The sequence below is a fragment of the Orussus abietinus genome, unplaced genomic scaffold, assembly GCF_000612105.2.
Source record: "Orussus abietinus isolate OABI.00-Male unplaced genomic scaffold, Oabi_2.0 scaffold69, whole genome shotgun sequence".
Classification (NCBI taxonomy): domain Eukaryota; kingdom Metazoa; phylum Arthropoda; class Insecta; order Hymenoptera; family Orussidae; genus Orussus; species Orussus abietinus.
In genome coordinates this window covers 275,196-295,250 of record NW_019394275.1, presented here as the reverse complement: position 1 = coordinate 295,250, position 20,055 = coordinate 275,196, and the positions used below count along the sequence as shown (strand labels likewise).

General features: G+C 41.3%; 3 protein-coding genes across 7 annotated transcripts; 2 read left to right on the top strand and 1 right to left on the bottom strand.

Moving 5' to 3' along the window:
• The first annotated feature begins 426 nt into the window (after window positions 1-426).
• Window positions 427-3,143, top strand: LOC105694918 (V-type proton ATPase subunit d). Its single transcript, XM_012416063.2, has 6 exons — window positions 427-720; window positions 791-1,141; window positions 1,225-1,382; window positions 1,596-1,772; window positions 1,960-2,037; window positions 2,121-3,143. Exons 1-6 carry the CDS (start codon window positions 600-602, stop codon window positions 2,280-2,282), a joined length of 1,047 nt encoding a protein of 348 aa, XP_012271486.1. The 5' UTR covers window positions 427-599; the 3' UTR covers window positions 2,283-3,143.
• Window positions 3,144-3,296: 153 nt separating this feature from the next.
• LOC105694903 (probable tRNA(His) guanylyltransferase) lies at window positions 3,297-5,059 on the bottom strand. Of its 2 annotated transcripts, XM_012416053.2 has the most exons (4): window positions 4,587-5,059; window positions 4,208-4,452; window positions 3,666-4,077; window positions 3,297-3,552 (listed from the first exon to the last, which is right to left on the bottom strand). In XM_012416053.2, the coding sequence occupies exons 1-4, from the start codon at window positions 4,942-4,944 to the stop codon at window positions 3,515-3,517; spliced, it is 1,053 nt and encodes a 350-aa protein (XP_012271476.1). In that variant the 5' UTR covers window positions 4,945-5,059; the 3' UTR covers window positions 3,297-3,514. The 2 variants fall into 2 exon arrangements, with proteins under 2 accessions (XP_012271476.1, XP_012271468.1); XM_012416045.2 differs by having other exon boundaries at window positions 3,297-4,077.
• A 692-nt stretch (window positions 5,060-5,751) lies between these two features.
• LOC105694887 (uncharacterized protein KIAA0513) lies at window positions 5,752-17,861 on the top strand. Of its 4 annotated transcripts, none has more exons than XR_001103561.2 (10): window positions 5,752-5,909; window positions 9,179-9,450; window positions 9,746-10,020; window positions 10,500-10,601; window positions 10,863-11,023; window positions 11,207-11,393; window positions 11,526-11,748; window positions 11,851-11,945; window positions 12,648-12,779; window positions 12,875-17,861. XR_001103561.2 is itself a non-coding variant. In XM_012416025.2 (9 exons), the coding sequence occupies exons 2-9, from the start codon at window positions 9,182-9,184 to the stop codon at window positions 12,713-12,715; spliced, it is 1,380 nt and encodes a 459-aa protein (XP_012271448.1). In that variant the 5' UTR covers window positions 5,752-5,909; the 3' UTR covers window positions 12,716-17,861. The 4 variants fall into 4 exon arrangements, 2 of the variants coding, with proteins under 2 accessions (XP_012271448.1, XP_012271439.1); XR_001103560.2 differs by having other exon boundaries at window positions 12,862-17,861; XM_012416025.2 differs by having other exon boundaries at window positions 9,182-9,450; window positions 12,648-17,861.
• The last annotated feature ends 2,194 nt before the right edge of the window (window positions 17,862-20,055 follow it).

Here is a 20,055-nt window from a genome sequence, read left to right as displayed (position 1 = left end):
CTTTAGTTTATATTAAAGAAATCAAGTGTGCAGATTGTATAAATGTTACATTATATCCTTGAAAAAAGGATGTAATAATGACTGTTTAAAGGAAAGTGTCAGAATAATTCTTGGGTGCTCACGAGTCGCGTGTCAAAGTTTCAGAACGTTAGGCCCAATAACCTTAAAAAAAAAAGCGTTCGAATCGACTGATTTAAAGGTTTCAATTCACTTTAAATCTTTTAAATAGGTTTTACGTATTTTTCATTGCATTCCTTTTTATCGACTGCTTTTGTATTTCGAGGTTAGTGTTGGTGGAATAATCGCAATGAGGGCGCTGCATTCGCAAACCAACCTGAAGCGTGTAGTAGTTCGTGATTTTACCGTCCGAGGATCATCTTACCTTCTTTCTTTACACCTTGGCTGTGGAGATTCGACACGGACTTCACTGTAGTCAGTCATATGATCGACTCAAGGAAGGGAGTGGGAAAGAGGGCGAGTCCGTGGTACTGTGAGGCTCTCTTGTATCAATTTTGGTTAATTTTGACGGTTCTTTAAGGGTTTTGAGGGGCGCACCTATTCTACGTAGACACGAAAAGAACCGATAGACAGAAACCAAGATGAAGGGCTGCCTTTTTAACATCGACGGTGGTTACCTGGAAGGGCTCTGTCGCGGTTTTAAGTGTGGAATTCTCCAGCAGAGCGATTACCTGAATTTGGTGCAGTGCGAAACCCTCGAAGGTAAATTATTGTCATACCGTGTACTTGTTAAACGTGCACTTAACTATAATTTGATCTAACCTCTCCATAGACTTGAAGCTTCATTTGGCTGGCACCGACTATGGAAGCTTTCTGGCCAACGAGCCGTCGCCTCTTTCTGTCAGTGTCATCGATGACAAGCTCAGGGAAAAACTTGTCGTAGAGTTTCAGCATATGCGCAATCACTCCGTCGAGCCACTGTCACAGTTCCTTGACTTCATAACTTATAGCTACATGATCGATAACATTATTCTACTCATCACGGGAACGCTTCACCAAAGGCCCATCTCGGAGCTAATTCCCAAGTGTCATCCACTGGGCAGTTTTGAACAGATGGAGGCTATTCACGTTGCAGCGACTCCTGCTGAACTCTATAATGCAGTGCTCGTAGACACTCCTTTGGGTACTTCTGACTTCATTCAATTGTAACATGAAATATGAGCTTTGGTATGCAATTTAACATTTTTCTTTTTTTTTCATTTTCAGCGCCTTTCTTTGTAGATTGCATCTCCGAGCAGGACTTGGATGAGATGAACATTGAGATAATAAGGAACACTTTGTACAAAGCTTATTTGGAGGCTTTTTACAAATTCTGTAAGAAGATCGGTGGCACAACTGCTAACACAATGTGCGAGATCCTTGCCGTAAGTGATGTCATCGAGTTAATCAGGGTAGAATTTAGGATTATAACAAATATCTGGTTTTGGTTCCACCGTATCTGAAAATTCTCCATCTAGTTTGAACTTTTGCATTCGCTTTCGGTATAAGCACTTTTGTTGTAACCTTAATAGAATTGAAAAATATCCTTTATGAGGGGAAAACAGTTTAAAAACGTCGATATTTTTCTTCGCTTATAGTTTGAGGCCGATAGACGTGCAATCATCATAACTATTAATTCGTTTGGAACGGAATTGGGCAAAGATGATCGTGCTAAATTGTACCCTCGGTGTGGTCGATTGAACCCCGATGGTCTGGCAGCATTAGCCCGGGCCGATGACTACGAACAAGTTAAAGCTATTGCTGAATATTATGCGGTACGTAATATATGTATTCATTAATTTTGTCGTCTCGTCGGAGCTCCAACCGAATCTAAAATTTCTACATGTCCAAACTCTGGGTTGTCGTGAGAATCATTTATGTGGCAACTCGCTTCCCGGTGCATCAGGTAAAATTTAATTAAACATTCGAATTAACAATGACTCGATGTATTCAACTTTACAGGAATACAGGGCTCTGTTCGAGGGAGCTGGCAATAACCCTGGCGACAAAACTCTGGAAGACAAGTTCTTCGAGTACGAGGTGAACTTGGATAGAAATATCTCACGATGTGGAGTATGAAATGCAAATTGCAGGATCTAAACTAAACGTTCTAAATTTTCCAGGTGCGTTTGAACGTGCACGCTTTCCTGCAGCAATTCCACTTCGGTGTGTTCTACAGTTACTTGAAACTGAAAGAACAAGAGTGCAGGAACATCGTCTGGATCGCCGAGTGCGTAGCTCAGAAACATCGAGCCAAAATCGACAACTACATACCCATATTTTAATTGCATTTCTCAGTTAAGCTCATCAATAGTTATCGGTTCGAGTCACTTCGTTGTTGGGAGTGCGAAGTTGAATACGCAGAGAATGATTTCACATCGGATGCTATGCCCTGTCCCTAAAAGTAAGTTCTATGCAAAGTACCTTAATCATTGTTAAGATTCGTTTTGATATATATACACAAATAGGCACTATTCATGCGAAGAACGTTTCTTTCGATGTCCTCTACAATGATCGGTCCAGGGTGATTTAAATCATCTAACACTAGAACTACCAAGACGGGTCAAAGTGACATGTTTCAAATGACTTAAAACAGAAAAATCATGATTTTCATCAATCCTGGTTAACAGTACCTTAACAAATTGAAAAAAAATGTCCTCTCTTGTCGGGGGGTAATGGGATATAGCAGCGAGACATTGATAAAATGCATAAAGAAATTATTCCAAGGAGTTTTTAATATTGTAACATAACGTTGAAAATCCCTTATAGTAATTAATCGCAGAGTAACAGAGAGTCGCGATCGTTCCTCCTGTTTCGAATGTGATCGGAGGGATTTTTTGTTTTTGTTCCTTTTAACTGGAGCATTGTACTTGTGTTCGAATTAGTGCAATCGCGAGTTCTACTTTCCTGTGCTATTTGCTAAATTCCGGTACCATCCTTCTTTTCGAGGGTTGTATGCACAATTGTGCACACAGCAATGACATGCAATCCGTTGCGTAGAATAAAAATCTGTGTATATAGTGTATTTTATTGTATTCATCGGTGTGTTAAACACTGTCATACATAGTATTATCCCACGGTGTAACTGTAATTTAATAACTGTAAACTGTATAAACGTAATAAAGTTGTAAAGCATTCCACGTCAAGTAATCGGAGTACGAGTATCTCCAATACAAAAGAAGTTTAAAAGCTGTTAGACAAATCAGTGAAAGGATTTCTTTAGTCCAGATACCATTTAATTAAAAACAAAAACAAAGGGAGATATTTTCGCAATAGCATACAATTGAAAATTATTCTTCCGATCATGATACACTGTACGATATGTTTAATACAACCTAATGATAAGAATTACTGTTCATTGATAATAATCCATGTATCGAGTGCATAGTACGTAGTACCCATAATTCATATAGACTAAAAAAAAAAAATATATTACGTTAACTTAGGCATCACAAGTGGAAAGCTAAAGTACCGTCGCTTCAGCTAGTGTATAAAAAGTCTTTCTTCCTGCGCATTCTCAAAAAAATCTTCTGTCATACCGTCTTCCACGATACACTGAAAAGTCATATATTCGGTTTCTAAACACTATTCTCTTAGAGTAGGTAAAAATAATAAACATTACGTCCTGCGAATTCGTAGAGTGTTAGATCGATCACACTGTATCGTACCAGAGTCTGTTTCATGGAGTCTTTCTGCAGGTTTCTCGTCGATCACTGAATTCTGACGATTAGGTACGAGAGGAAGGTCTTTCGTTTGGGAAATAATAGCTAGCGATGGAGGTATCGACAGTGGAACCACACTTTGCGATGGCACGGTTGTATTCGGAGGGGGCTGATAAGTGCCCAAACTTTTCAGCCCGATCACCTCTGGGTTCTCTTTCCAGAACCGATCCCCGATTATATCGTCCACTAAAGGCACTACTAACGTTCTCAGTCGTCCTGTCCCGTCAGGAACGAGCTTTCGCAACAACGTCGTACCCTTCCGAAACGTTGGAGGCTCGTTGTTATAATTGACTCCAAATTCTTGGAAGAGCAGTTCATTCTTGTCCGATGCTAGCGTGCCTCGCAACTTTTCTTCCGCCTGTAAATTTATAAATTATGTATATCTCGTTGACTCATTTTTTAATACAATCTTAAGAAAAGATTGCAATTTAAATCATATAATTTACAACTGCAGTTTTCCTTAGAACGACACTATCGTTAATAACAACCTGAGCAGGAGTCATGTTCTTCTTCAACACCAAGCTCCAAAAACAAGTATTGTATAAATTATTGACATGAGCATCAGCTTGTCGCCAGGCTAAATAATCTCTTAAATTCTTGTCGGTAGGGTACAGAACTACTCGAGCATCGAACGAAGGAGGATACTGAAGTTCCCTGCCTCTGCAAATCTGTGGCCAATAATACACATATGCGGATGCGAACAAGGAGTTGACATTCGACATGAGTTTTGAGGCTGAAACATCGAAACCCAGTATTGACATTAAATGATCCACGTAATTATGCTTTCTGTACGAATCTATTAAACGTTCGCATAGTTTTCCTTTTGTTATGTGTAAAAGCCAAGTTGATGGATACGTCGAAGCTTACCTCTACGTTTAAATAGTCGAGTGTCTTTTCTAAAGACGAAGGAGTACTCGTCGCTCTGTCCGTACGCTATGACAATTTCCCTGAAATCTTCCATAACGGTGATCCCTGCTCGATTCATTAATTCCAACGCCGCGACATCGTTAGGCTTAGCAAATTGATGGACTTCCGAAAACCTAGAGAAGTTCCTACCGTCGATTCTAACCACGATCCAGCAATTCGGCAAGCAATTGTCTTCGTGCTCGAATTCCTTAACATATTCGTATTTGCTCTTGGCCATCGCTAGTGCTGTCAAACTGACTGGCCTGTTAAATACCATCTGCGCCCCACGAGCGCTTCTTGAAAGGAAATTCAACTTCATTCGTGTATAATCTCGCTAAACATGTTAGATCTTCGCTCCAACCTGTTGACAATTCCCGCTGCGCTGAAATTTCGAGGTTAGGCGAGATTACGAGCAAAGAATTCAGAAGTCTCCATAGAAGCCCAGAAGGATACGGACGTTCGATGCTCGATAAATAGTACGTTAGCCAACGGATGGCGGCACTGTAATCATCTCTCCATCTCTCATAACCTTATGGCGATATATAGCGATTGCATTCTTTCTTTATCTTACACCCAATACTCGCCTTTCTATATGCGTCTCTCTTCCTCCCGTACGTGAGATATCGTTGGCTAACACGTGCGATCTCTTTTTTACCCCCACTTCTGGTTTGTTAGCCAACTTTTAGAGCATCAAGCGCTAACATAGGATCTGGGCTTCTATGGGACTTCTGAATTCTTTGTTACGAGGCAGCATCTATATTCTTTGGAGGCAGGCAGTGTTGCCAGAAGCCCACAAACCAGAGGGTAGCATAGGATGCGATCGCGCGACTCTGTCCGTAGGCAATTTCCCAACTCATCTCTGTTTTTACCTCCTCGCGAGGCGACGGTGTCGCCATCTCTGAGCGTTCGAGTTGACTAAGTCGGGAAATCGCCCGGACTCAAACCATTCCCCGGATTCGAACCGTCTATCGGGCCACGTTCCACAGATTGCCGGCCCGCTGGTATCCCTCTCCGCGAATACAAGTCGTTTGTATACACGTTGTATTGATCGCGGACGGCGCTTGCGCGAAGGGGGAGCGATTATGCGCCGACTGGACGGCAGCGGAAAAGGACAGGCCGACACGCGTGCAGTTACGAACTGCGGCTTGCGGTAGTGGACGAGTCCCGAGTGTAAAGGCCGTTCCCGTTTCTAGACACGTGCGTGCCCAGCCACGCACGTTATTTCTCCTCCAAAGCCGGCTTCTTCCATCGATATCCCCTTCGACGTGGCTTCTTCGGGGCACGGTACGCAGTCTAAAGCACTACACCTGAGACTATAACAAACAACACTCACCGTTCATCTTCGACATTGTCGAGTACGATCGCTGCGGTCATCCCAACGTCATTTCAATCAACGGACGCAATTACAGCAAGGGAGGAGTTTTTTTCTCTTTTTTCTTTTGGTTCTTTTCTTTGGTTTCCACTTCACAACGATGTTATATCTGCGCTTAGTCTTCGAGCAGGTGGTTTAGGTTGACGGAAGGTCCTCTTCATGGCGCAACACCATTCGAGCTGCAAACTCGTTAATACGTTTGCCTCTGTCCAGGTCGTAGGGTGGAGGGCACTTTTCTTGCGGTTGGAAGTTTTATGAGCTTTCATATTTCCTTTTTTTCTTTTTTGGCTCGTGTCTGCGAGGAGTCCTGCGGCCGTATGTCGACCCGCAATGCGGTAGAGTTGGTAGCGTATGGTTATTTTGATACTGTACTCGAATCCAGGTCTTGGAACTCCAGGGATGAGTTGTTGTCTTCTGCTGTGTCGTCGGTCGGTTGAGTATTTATCGTTTGGGAGGAATTCTTTCTTTCTGATAAGAATAGAAAATTCTTTCTTACGTGGCGGAACAAGTGGTTGTCCTCTTCTTGGTCGGCTTTTCGATGTGTTTCGGCTCATCTCTTTGTAATGTTTAATAAAACGATATTCCGTGTATTCAGGGCGGAAAGGAGTTTCATGATTGACCCCTTGGATGCCACTTTTACATCCCCTTAAGGAAATATATTTACATATTGCGTATTGCATCCCCTTAACACTATTTTGTGTATACCTATTTCGACCAAAAGGTTCTGATGAGCTGGAGGAAAATGATACCGCTAAATAAATTTAACAATTATTATACGAAAACTCAAAGCATTAATTGAGAATAAATTATTAAACTTTGAAAATAATTTCCAGTTAAAATTTTAAACGGTGTCATTTGATACCTTTGGTAGAAATAGTGTTAAGGAAATATATGTATTCATATTGCGAGTTGTTGTCTTTTGCTGTGTGGTCGATCGGTTGAGTTGGTGTCATTTGATACCTTTGGTAGAAATAGTGTTAAGGAAATATATGTATTCATATTGCGAGTTGTTGTCTTTTGCTGTGTGGTCGATCGGTTGAGTATTTATCATTTGGGAGGAATTCTTTCTTTCTGATAAGAATAGAAAATTCTTTCTTACGTGGCGGAACAAGTGGTTGTCCTCTTCTTGGTCGGCTTTTCGGTGTTTGGGCTCATCTCTTTGTATGTTTAATAAAACGATATTCCGTGTATTCAGGGCGGAAAGGAGTTTCATGATTGACCCCTTGGATGCCACTTTTACATCCCCTTAAGGAAATGTATATACATATTGCGTATTTTTCAGAAGCGAAAGGCATTTCCCACGTTCTCCTTTAATTTCGATTACAGCCGGTGTTCATGTTCGGCGATTGTTACAACAGAGCTTGCACTATTGCGAGATGCATAGCTGCACTTTGGAGGGAACAGGAAATTACGGAATTACGCGTCTCTGGGTGAACAGGGTAATTTAACAATCGATCGGGAATTTGTACAGGTGCGCCGCCAGTGGAAATATTTCATTTCTCTGCTTTTCGAATTCCCGGATATTTCAGAAACTCGGAAAATATTGCCGTCACATTATTTTCAGAAACCCGCAAAATGTTATTACATTACTTTCAGAAACCCGCCAAAATATCGTTATTGCGTTATTTTCAGAAACCCGCCAAAATGTTGTTATTACATTATTTTCAGATACCTGAAGAAATATATATGTGCATAAATGTTCGAGGTAATTGCGAAAAATCAGGAAAAGGCGAACGAAACGATTCAATGATTTTCGGCGAGTCTTGAGTTAAAAAGAATTTATGTCGTTGTTTTTTTTCCCTTAAGGTATCATTATGGAGGGTTGGGACTCGACTACGTGAAATTAATCCGCAAACAGTTTCGTTCTTTTAATTTCTTTCTCGGTGTGGATGCAAAATTTCAGTATTGCTTTATAAACAGTCTGGAGTTTGTCGATGTCGATTCGCAATGGCCGACACGCGCTGCGGCAAATTTGGCTTCTTATCAAGGACTACTGTAACGTCGTGATCGGTTTCCTATTAACGACTTCGTAGATAGATATCTCGTGTCAGGTTGCGTGGGAAGTTGAAGGCTACTCCAATTAGTTTTATGGGATTTTTCAAAGTTATTACACGAAGTCGTTTGAAGCCTTGATACGCGAATTGGCCAGACGGACGATTTATTAGCACATTTGCGACCGCTGACGTGAATTCACGTCCTTTCAATTCCTATTCCTGGTTGCCGCTGACGTGAATTCACGTCATTTTTAAATTCTATTCCCGATTGCCGCTGACGTGAATTCACGTCATTTCAAATTCTATTCCTGGTTGCCGCTGACGTGAATTCACGTCATTTTAAAATTCTATTTCTGGTTGCCGCTGACGTGAATTCACGTCATTTTCAAATTCTATTCCTGGTTGCCGCTGACGTGAATTCACGTCTTTTCAAATTCTGTTCCTGATTGCCGCTGACGTGAATTCACGTCATTTTCAAATTCCATTCCTGGTTGCCGCTGACGTGAATTCACGTCTTTTCAATTCCTATTTCTGGTTGCCGCTGAGCGTGAATTCACTTCATTTTAAATTCTATTCCTGGTGGTCACTGAGCATGAATTTACGTCTTTTCAATTCCTATTCCTGGGGCCGCTGACGTGAATTCACGTCATTTCAAATTCTATTAATGTTAAATGTCTACAAATGTTATCATGACATGTATTCGGGACCATACAAAGTCGAGATCATGTTTAAAAATGATTTTCATTATCAATGTGTGCCTTTTCTTTCTATACTTGGCAATTGGCGAGATAATAACAGAGTTTCCTGTGTTATCATGACATGTATTTGAGACTCTACAAAGTCGAGATCACGTTTAAAAATGATTTTCATTATCAATGGGTGCCTTTTCTTTCTATACTTGGCAATTGGCGAGATAATAACAGAGTTTCCTGTGTTATCATGACATGTATTTGAGGCTCTACAAAGTCGAGATCATGTTTAAAAATGATTTTCATTATCAATGTGTGCCTTTTTTTTCTATACTTGGCAATTGGCGAGATAATAACAAACACTTGTGTGTTATCATGACATGTATTTGAGACTCTACAAAGTCGAGATCATGTTTAAAAATGATTTTCATGATCAATGCGTGCCTTTTCTTTCGATACTCGGCAATTGGCGACATAACGACGTGTATTGTCTTGCAGAAGATGGTGGACGTAACGACAGCCCTGCCCTCCACCAATGGGATCTCCCTAATGGGTCGCACCAAGGGTGCCCTTAAATCCATGAAGTCCGCCCTTGGGGGAGGAGGGGAATACCTTCAGGGCCTGGGGAACCGAATAGGATCAGCTCTCAGCAGCAGTTTGGAGGAGAGCGAAATAACCACGACACCCTCCTCGCCGCCTTCTCCTCCACATCCGACCATTCAGGCCTCGAAGGAGCAGGAAATTGGCCGACGAAAGCTCCGACTTCCGAGGTAAGAGCCACTTTAGATAAGAGATTCTATATTCCCATCTGCGTGGATAGATCCGACTAGAGAACATACTCTTCTACTCATATATACTCATACAGTCGTATACATTATTATATTATTGTTCTCTTTAAATTACGGAATTTAATTAACGAAGATAAGGCCTTAAGGAAATGAAAATCTGCTTTATTTCCACGTATTAAATACTAGCGGATATTAGTACTGCATAAATTCCTCTTCTGGTATAAACGATGGAAGGGGTTATAATTAATAAGTAATTCGTTGCAATTTATAATTTCAGATTTGGAGCTGGCCTGTCGTACGAGGATTACCAGGCGATCGCCCGTTGTAAAATTGAGCGACAGGCGAATAATGCAAAATTGACCAGAGCATTGAAAAATTATCCTGGCATGTCCTACGAGGAGATCACCTCTTCCAGATCAACGCCGAAGAAGGAGCCGAGGAAAGAAGAAGAAGTAAGCGACCAAGATAGTCCAGAAAGTATAGAGCCTCTCCAAGAAAAGGACATCAAAGCCACCGGTCCAGATCCCTATGAGAAATTAAATTTCAAAATAGGTAAACTCTAGCTTTTAATCCCTTCGTCACTCCTCGTGTCTCGATTCGATCATTAAAATGGGACATAATGACCTGGCGAATATACAAAGGGATAATAAAATCAGGCTTGAGAAACGTCAAAGTCACGTGGTGGCAGAACCACGTGGCGTTGCGGAGGGCTAACATTTCGTCGTTAGGAGTCGCCAAGGTCTACATGTAGATAGTAAATTATTTACCGTCAAACGTTGATTACCCGACGTAACGAGCACTATGTTAATTCTGACCCCATTTCGCCAGTTGGGACAGTAGCGAAAAAAAACTAAAGAGCCAGAGTAACCGCGATAAACAATAAAGCCGCAGTGTTTCCTGGTAGTGACTTATCCATTGTGTAATAGAAAGTAATATAATATAGCAAGTTTTATTTCCCTCGGACGGGGATTCTTTATTCGGACCTTTGCCGTCCAAAGGATGAAAATTTATTGCTTGTTCTTGTTTTTAAGACATACCGTGCAGCAGTGAATCCACTAGTGACCAGGACGGCGTCGGACCAAGTACGAGTTTGGAGTCCAATATGGATTGCCGTAGGGTATGGCAGAGATCAGGTGAACATAATCTAGGTTCATCCTAATTCCAGTTTATTCAAGGAATTTTATTTCATTTTATTTCTAAAGATATATCGATATATCGGAGAGAAACGTTCGCGTCGCGCGATGGCCAGGAAACATTTCCCGACGGTCACGTGACGCTTAAGGTGATATGAAAGTGTGACATATATATAAGAACTTTCCAACGCATTGTTCAATAACAATTGAAACACGAAATGTAAATATATAATTTCTAATCGATTTTTTTTCGTTTCGCAGGCTCGTCTAGTTCGGTCCAATCTTGGGCTTCCAGTTTATCAGCCGACAGTCAATCCGAGGAAGCTGCTGCCGAATTTATGAAGACCTTTGTTCCTCTGTTGTTCGAAGCTCCAGATTCCGTGGAACAGGAGCAAAAAGCGAGTTTCGGCCAAATGGTGCTTGTGCGTACAAAGAATCGAGGAAAATTGTCCGATTTAAGTCTCTTTTTGCGTTGTAATTAGCGAACCTATGATGTAAAAACCAAACTCGGCCACGTAGGCATTTAGAAAAATCTTCTTTACCGACGTCGATCAAGTTCCTCGACGTGTTTCACATCATCTTAAGCGATATTCCAAATTTTGCAGACGGAGTCCGGCAGAGTATGGTTCTCCAGGGTGGTGAACGCAAGAAGAGCACACGCATGCGTATCGGAAGCCTCTTTTTACTCCCTGGCACAGCATTTTGCTGTCGCCCTTTTTGAGTGCCACGAAGCCGATGATTTTGCACCGGCGAAAAGTCTAATGAACATGTGCTTCACATTTTACCACGAAGGTACGTATACAATGGGCCGATTAATCATATTGCTAGTAAAATAAGTAAATTCGATCCTAGTTGGACTAGTACCAGCAGTCTGCGCCCTCTGTATTCCGGACTAGGAATTAATCGTCGATTTTTGCATTTCAGTCGAAGTTCCAGGATTGGAGCCTTATCGTGAGTATTTGTACACGCATTTACGCGTGCAACCTATATGGACGTCGATGCGTTTTTGGACGGCTGCGTTTTTTGACGCCGTTCAATGCGAAAGGGCGACTAGACCAGTTCCTAGGAGATCTAAATCTTTGGATAGAGAGGCCGTTGCTGCCGATGACAGGAAGTTCCAGGCCAACATAGTGTTTGGCCAACTTGGGTGGGCAAAAGGAATTATGTTTTACCATAAATGGAAATTCTTTCCACTACGAAGATATAAGATTTATTGGTAATGTATCTTTTTTTTATTTACACGTTTCAGAACCTTCACTTGCAACATGCATGCTTTCGGTCTGTCGAGAGCACTTTGCCTGGAGTTCCTGAGGAAGCAGTGCGAGATTGCAAATTTAACAATAGGTAATGAATTTCAAATTGATTTCCTTTAACACTTTTTTTACGGGCGTTTTATATGTACCTGTTTCTACGAGCACCCGTCAAATTGACGGGTAAACAAAAACACGGATTTTCTTTAAAAAATCCGTTTATTCAAATTAAGTCTGAATTAAACGACACTAGGCTTTACGTTTAAATGAATTATTAATATGTAAAAAGTCCTTTTTTAAAAATTGTTACGGAAATTATTGGAATGCTCGTCCTCTCATCCTCGGAGTCGGAAATAGAAAGAATGCGCATCCTTTTCTTGCTACGACACCCTTTCAAGAAGTTTTCCTCTTCACTATCCGAAGATCCTTCTATCTCTCCACTTTCAATGCAAACTTTCACTCTCATCTTCGCCTTACACTCTCTGCAACGAAGCATTGTTTATGAAATTAGCTAGTCCGTCAATTTGACGGGTTTCGTAGAGATAGGTATACCACATACAGATTTTAATAATTAGAAGGCTTAGGAAAAAATAATTGTCTGTACAAATTCTTTGGATGAAATGATTAATTTACGATGCAAAAATGGTTAAAATTAATGCTATGGTTTTTTCGGTATTTCTTTTCGGAGTTTGAATTCCGTCAAATTGACGGGTCCCGTAAACCTAGTGTTAAACGATCAACTAGACTTTTTTTTTATACGAATTTCCCCATTTGTACCGCTTTTTTATAATTCCAGATCAAGAGAAAATGCTGCGCGACAACATCGAAAGGATGTACGACGAAACTGAGCCTTGGAGGCAATGAGGAAGTTGATAAGGCCAAGTTTCACGATAAAGAGCTCGAATTGACTGAACTTGGTGGTTTGAAAGTCAGTGGCAGGAATCAGGATATCATTTCAGGATATGATATGGTTCGGCGGGTGGTTATCAATCAGCATGGTCAATTAAAAGTATTCATTTGCAGGGACGATAAGGGATTGCGATACTTACACGACTCGGAGAAGGGCGCGTTAAAATACTTTGGCACGTTCAAGATAGGATGGAGAAGTGCATAATTCTAATATGCATTTTATTGATAAGCTGAGAAAGAATCGGAAGGGAAAAAACGAGACGAAAAATCATAGCCTTCCACCGTGTGCATAATTTTAATAACTAGTCTAGATCAATCTCTAAATCGAGTTAGTCTCGTTTAGAAGGAAAAGTGCGCGGAGGATATTTATTTAACGGGGTTACGTTTATTTAAACTTAACGTTGCATTTTTACTGTCATTATTTTTCTATTCGAGAGGGCCATAACGCTAAATGAGTCGTAGTACCGAGTTTCGTGGGAATTTGTGGCCTGGAATATATATATAAGAAAGAAATTGCGGAATTTCCGGGTACGACGATAACGTGTAATTATTGATAAGGCCTAGATAAGTGTATATATGTATACATGTCGAGATGTGCAGCGGTACCCGTCCTGTAGAAATAATCAGGAAACAGTTTCCTATCCTGATCGTGACAATGTCTCTCAAGTAAGTCTATCTAGCTGAGACTAATTGTCTTTTTTCTTTTTTTTTTTTAATACTTTAAGATTTATGTACATACGACTACGGTGAAGATTTCCTTGAGAAGAAATTGCGCTCTTTTTCGAGTCTAATCGGATAAACTAATCGGAGCGGACGACGTAAGAATTGTTTAAAAATCGTGCAACTAATTGGACGGTGCAATTATATTAATTACATTAATTAGTATGGGTCCATATACGAGACGTCTCCTGAAAGTTTAAATTAAGAGGGATTTTATTAGATCCTTTAATTGAGGAAATCCTAATTTAGATCTTCTGGGACAATTGTTGAGCCCAGCTGACTTCAGGGTAAAAAACATGTTTATATTGTCGCTAGTTTCTTTTGCGGCAACGTGCACAATGGGTAATCCAGACGTTTCTTGTTCAAGAAATCTCATGGCTCCAATAAAATTGATTTTATAACAATCAGCATCCCTTCTTTCGAACGGACATCCACTTTTTGTCCCTCTTATTTTTTATATGTCATTTTGTCAGGATTGACAGGGAAGGGACGGCGAACAATCATTTTAACTACGTTTTGTCGAGTCTGCATTTAAATGGATTTTTGCATACTTAGTGGATATGAAAAACACCAGTTCAGTAGATTAAACGAGATCGATGTGCCATTAATATTTTTTACTTTTAGTAATTTATTCGCTGTCTATTCTCAAACTTCCTGGATTTTTTTTTAATTGTTTTGTTTTGTCTGTTCTTTTGTGCCCCTTTCCAGATTTAGGTGGACCACTTTACCGGATCCATTTTTTTTTTTCAAGACATGTTCATCGCCGCGGAGCTTCTTGGACTTGTTGGTAAAAGGTGTTCAAAGATGTTAAGGATGTTTATCATTCTCTCCCTCTCTTTCTCTCACTCTTTCTCTCACCCTTTCTCCCTCTAATGCTATACGAAATGATTATTACAATATCATAATATATAATATATTCTACATTACATTACTAAGTTCGAAAAATAATATTACAATATATAGTGTGTGTATGCGTGTGAGTGTGTGTCCGTGTATTATCAATTAATCTTCGTTCTCCTTCGCTTTCCCTCTCGTTCCTTAATATAAATCCGTTGTTACCACTTTTCCTAACATGCCGCCATCTTTTAACCCTTATTCGTTGGAATTTGAGAATCCCGGTCTTATTGGTTATCTCTGGGCTCGTTAAACAATGAAAAATGGACCCAAAACGGGAACACGATGCTGAACGACAAAAGCGAGGTCCAATGATTTTGGGACCTTGCTTTCACGTGTATTAGTAATGGATTGCCTATTGTTGTAAAAGGTTTGCATTTTAGTAGGTGAAAATGATAATCTTGCCTCGGATTCCGATTTTTCACTGCGAAACGGGCTTTCGGGCCTCGCAATTGTCTTCAAGATGGCCGCGCATACGCGTGCGTATTAACAGAAAAGGCCCAACACAAAGGGAAAGTACAGAATCACCGACTGGTAGGCCAAAATGTCTGCAACAAAAGTCTCTTTATTCGTTGGTCGTTACTTTAGAATCGGCAAGAGGTTCGCCAGTGCGTGCGAGGATTAAAACATACGTTTGATTAACTAAAACGAGCCTAAACCGCGGGAACATCGTGCAACATGGCGTCCGACACGTACCTCCGAATTATCACTTTTATTATATAAAAACCCTCTCTGTGCCGCACGCACGTTGCACGCGTGTCCCTTATATCAAAGATACGAGTTCGTTTCACCGTTTACAATTTAAGATGGATGCTTTTATTAACGCACACACGTATACGTATATTTCTTCAACGGTGAATGGTAGTCTAAACGCTTCGCTCGTCTGCCCAGAGGAAGTCTCCACGAGACGCGCGGCCGCCATTTTGAAAAGACCGCACGGCCCATTAAACTGAATAACAAAACTCGAGTTTACATCATTATCTGAACGTTAAAACTTGTACACGATACTAAACAAGTTGCGGCACCTTACACTGCGTCAACTTATCGTTAAAAATCGCCAAATTATCGCAAGATTCTCCGATTACTAAACTTAGAACATCCGAGGTGGAGGCGGCGCTGTCGCCGCCGCCATGTTGGATCATCTTACGTCCGCATATCGCACTCCACATAGTAAACGCCAAATTATTCAAGGGTGTAACAACGAAATCACGCAAAATACATGGATAATCAGTGCGAAGCGGTACTTCGCGGGAAAAATAACGCATAAGTAGAGTTATGGAAAACTCGGCGGTCTCTTGGAGACGATCTCGAGCAGGTCACGCTATCCGCACATAAGTCGTTGAAACTGCACATAAGTAGTCTTACGATCGTGTAGAGTGTACTCGTGTGTAAATGTAAAACCGCTAGGCGCTTTCTTCATTTAATTTGAATAACAACCATTTTTTTTTGTTTCATTTGTTTCACTAAATATATCACAAACTGCCGGTGGTCTACGCAGCCTTCGAATTAACGCTAAACCCTTATATCGCGCACGCGCTAACCGATTACAATAATTGTTCGTGTACGTCGACTTCGTATGGTAGTATTTCTTTTTTTTTTCTCCTTTAATATTCGTTTTGTTGGAGGACGCGGGAAAGGGGTGGAGGAAAGGGTTTAGAGGGACGGGGTGCATCCCTTTAATCTCGCAGGCTCGAGTGACCGTGGTTCTCTCAGTCTTTTTGTATTATCACGATTAAACCGTTTAGCGTCAACTTTCGAACGCTACCACCGGAAAAATATAACGTTAAGGGGTTACATGTTAATAGTTACATCACTGTCGGGCAGCGCTGAGATCTCCCAGCCTTTGGATTTAGGATCCAAGAACGATCCTAGATCCTCGGCCGGCGATCCAAGATGGCGCGCGCCCGACATAAGGTTAGTTTAAATGTCGAACTAGTAGTTTCTGCATTATTATGCTGCCACAGAAGACTCTCTTTATCCTTAAAGTGTAAATACCTTTATAAATTCATAATCTTAAACCTTAGGTGATTCTTTAGAGTTCCGATAGGGGTAGTTCTTTAAGTGCTTGCATTTTCTTTCTTTCTTTTTTTTTTGTGTGTGTGTGTTATTTACTTCGTAGGTTACCTTAGTTTTCGTTTAGTTTAATTTAGACTTCGCGTGTTGGGTTCACGTTACCTATCTTTTCTTTTTTTTTTCTCTCTCTCTCTTTCTCTCGAAAACTTGTAGTCAAGGGGGGCGATGATATTGTGTTAGGGGCTAGGGGAAGGGAGGGAGGCCGGCTTTTTTGGGTCGTGGAAGAGAGCCAATTTGGAAAATAGTACTTTTGCGAGCTGTGTACATATATATTTATTTGTATACTTGTATATGGACCTTAGGTGGAACTTATCTCCTTTAGGTGGTACGCACTGTGTACTTTTTCGAAATAAAGGAAGAACGGAAGGGTGGACTTGGATTTTTACGTGCTGATTGTAGAAATGGAGATGTACCTTGTGCCAGTAGATATTGTTAACTAATCGGACGTCATTCTGGCGATTCGGATAAAAACCCAATGTTCTATTTTTACAATTTTCTTCTTTATTGCCGTGTGCTTTGTCTTTCTGCTCTTCCGGCACAGCGTAAATATATTCTCCGTGTTATTAAATATTTCTCGAGGAAGTGATTTGCAACGACGCGTTTAACGTGACTCGGAAAGCCGGAATTCTGTCGGCGATATAATAAATATAAGAATTGCTGTTAACAATGTACATTGTAGGTGTGGTGTTGTTGTTAGAATCGTTACTTTCAAAAATCGATGTCAGTCTTTTGTTACCGTCAATTTGGAGGTTATTACAATATATTCGGGTGTTCGTTGTTGGTTAAGTTAGGCTTGTGGTTGTTTATTAAGTTAGTGAATACAAGAAGATGACCGCAGTGCTAAATGAAGTAGTGTGACGTGACTGTGTTCCCAGTTTTCGTTAAATCCCGCCTAAACGGTGCATCTAAAGGAAATATGTTTCGAACAAAACCTGCGGCACGTTATGAATCGAACAACTTTCATTACAAACAATTTTTCATTCGAAGTGCGGTTACGACAGAAAATCGTAATATTCGACACCGTGACGCCAAACATTTGAAATTCCTGGAGTACAAGTACACCTTTAAAATTCCATTACGAATGTTCCGAAAATTCCCGTGCATTCGAAAATAAAAATTCAAAGCGCTAAAATACCGGGGTTAACGCATTAATTGCCCAGAGATTCGCGAACAAAGATACTACTATGTTCCTAGAGGAAACAGTTGAGAAGAAACGGAAATCATGTAAGAGACTTCAATGTTAACTATCAGAAAGCAAAGATACTCCTTGTAAATTAATATCACAGAGACAACTAACACAGTATATAGTAGATTTGCAATTTTTCTCACATAAAATATGAATTATAAACCCATACAATACATTTAAGCATTAAAGATGGAGTGATCGGTACGAGCTCTCAATTAAAAAAAAAAAGAAAAAAAAACATTCCGTCCAAACGACACACCGCAGAAAAAAACGTTTCGAATAAAAACTGTAGCATAGATCGTGGGGAACAACTTTCATCTGAAGCATTTTTCTATGCGAGGCACCGTTTGGGCAGGAATCGAGTGCCAGTGAGGAAGTGTCGTCGAAACGGTCTCGTAGAAAGTCAGCTAGCAAACCCAGAGAGCCGGCGATGGAAGGGCAGGGGATTTCGTGCCTAAGAAGCTTTTGCAAGGAAGCGCGAAGCTCACGTATAAAAGCGACAAAACGCTCCGATCGAAGAACATTAAACGGGGGAGGGTACGGGAGGGGGGGTAGAGCGAGTCAATATTAATAAGTATCGATAGACACAAATCGAACGTTATATCACACTATATGAGTAAAGGTTAAACTCGGGGTTAAGATTAGTAAATCTTCAATGTAGAATGTACGTATATCGTATCTACCTATGCATTTTCGTTAACTAACGGATACAAGAGTTGGGAATATCTAAGTATCTCTTTCATTCTCACATTTGGTCATTCGCTCCCTCATTCTCACTCCCTCTCTCTCTCTTTCTCTCTCTAAATACATCTAGAACGAAGGTATTCCTAGGGTAATCGAAGGTGTAAATTTCCCGCTCAAAGGCTCTCCCCTAACTCCTTCCGGAGTGGTACTGTTGTTTTTTACATCAAGGCAAGACTTCCTACTCGAAATGTCCCCAGCTAAAGCGGGAACGACGTCCGGCGAGGCTTTACGCGGAAAATGCATCCTGGAGAGTGTTAAACTCCACTCGGTGTGTACACATATATGCGTGTGTATGTTTCCGCATCTGCGGAAATATACGCGTCTCTCGTGTTTTACCGCGTCAATGTATGTGTGTTCGCGGGATTAGGTAGCGCATATGCGCACGCGCTCGCTCCGCACTCCAGAGTGGGTGTGGTACTTGTGTGGACACGTGCACATGCCCACGAGTGAACGTTACACGGATTTCTGAAGGTGTCTTGACGTGTTTTCCTGTTTGTGGGGGTGGATGGGCGTGCTTGGGTCTCGAGGTGGGGACACACAACGTCTTTGCCACGTTGGAAGATGTGTGGGATCACCCGCGGAGGGCCCCTCTTAATTTTTCACATCGTGTGCAATATTAGAAGGAGGTGCGGGACCACACACGAGGGCCCCCCTTCATTTTCCACACATTTGGGGGTATACTTTCACTTGGACCTGCGTTCGAGTGTGGGAATGTACGTATGGTTGCATGTGTTTAGTCTTGAGAGTCCACACACTCGTTTCTATATTAACACAGCTCTGTGTAAAAATGTAACCACATGCAATCGCACATAAATGCTTGAACACTCGTTTCCAACGCAACTCCAAGTGTGTTAGGACCCACCCACACATGCGTTAGGACCCACCCACACATGTATATGCCGTTTGTTTCGAAGGGCGCGAGCGCGCACGCGTTTTTCTCGCTGCTACCTGTGTGTTAAAGTACAAGCATATAGACACTAAGCGTTATTCGCGTAAGTATTGTTCTCGCACGATTGTGTGGGTTTCAGGTTAGGAGGTAATGTGCAAAGCTAAGGTGCCTGTGGACGAAGAAACAAGCCGCGGGGTTGGAGTGCAAAAGCCGAGACTCGGGTGTTATCTAAGCTTCACCCCCGAACCGGAAGTGACTCCAAGAGGAGGCATCACACGCGGAAGTCAAGTGACGTCCACACCCAGTCTCTGGACCAGCGAAAAGCTCAATTAGGCTCGGGCTAATACACCGCGACATGCATTAGTGTGGTTTTTCCTCCTAGGGACCCTTTAATATACCTACTAGTGTGTGTACCCTACAATTTCTAGTTCTAGTTCGATAAGTCTAATTAAAAAATAGCATAGTCTCCGTATATTAGTGGTAGGAAGTCAATTATACCGAGATACCTCGACCTATCTATCCTGGGTAAATGTCAACGTTACGCCATGTTAAGTTGCATGTCTGATCTATCCAGCGGTATTGTGTGTGGGTTTCTGTGTCTAATCATAAATTACGCATCTGGGGTGTTTCGCTCTGCACGGAACACTGTGGTAGCCGGTGAGGTTCGATCGATTCGTTACTTTGTGTCCAGCGTCATTTAATTTCGTGACCTACCACTGTACGTCACCAATTCAATGTTGCTGCAACACCGGTGTGGTACACTCGTGACTCTTCCCTGAATGGCCATAT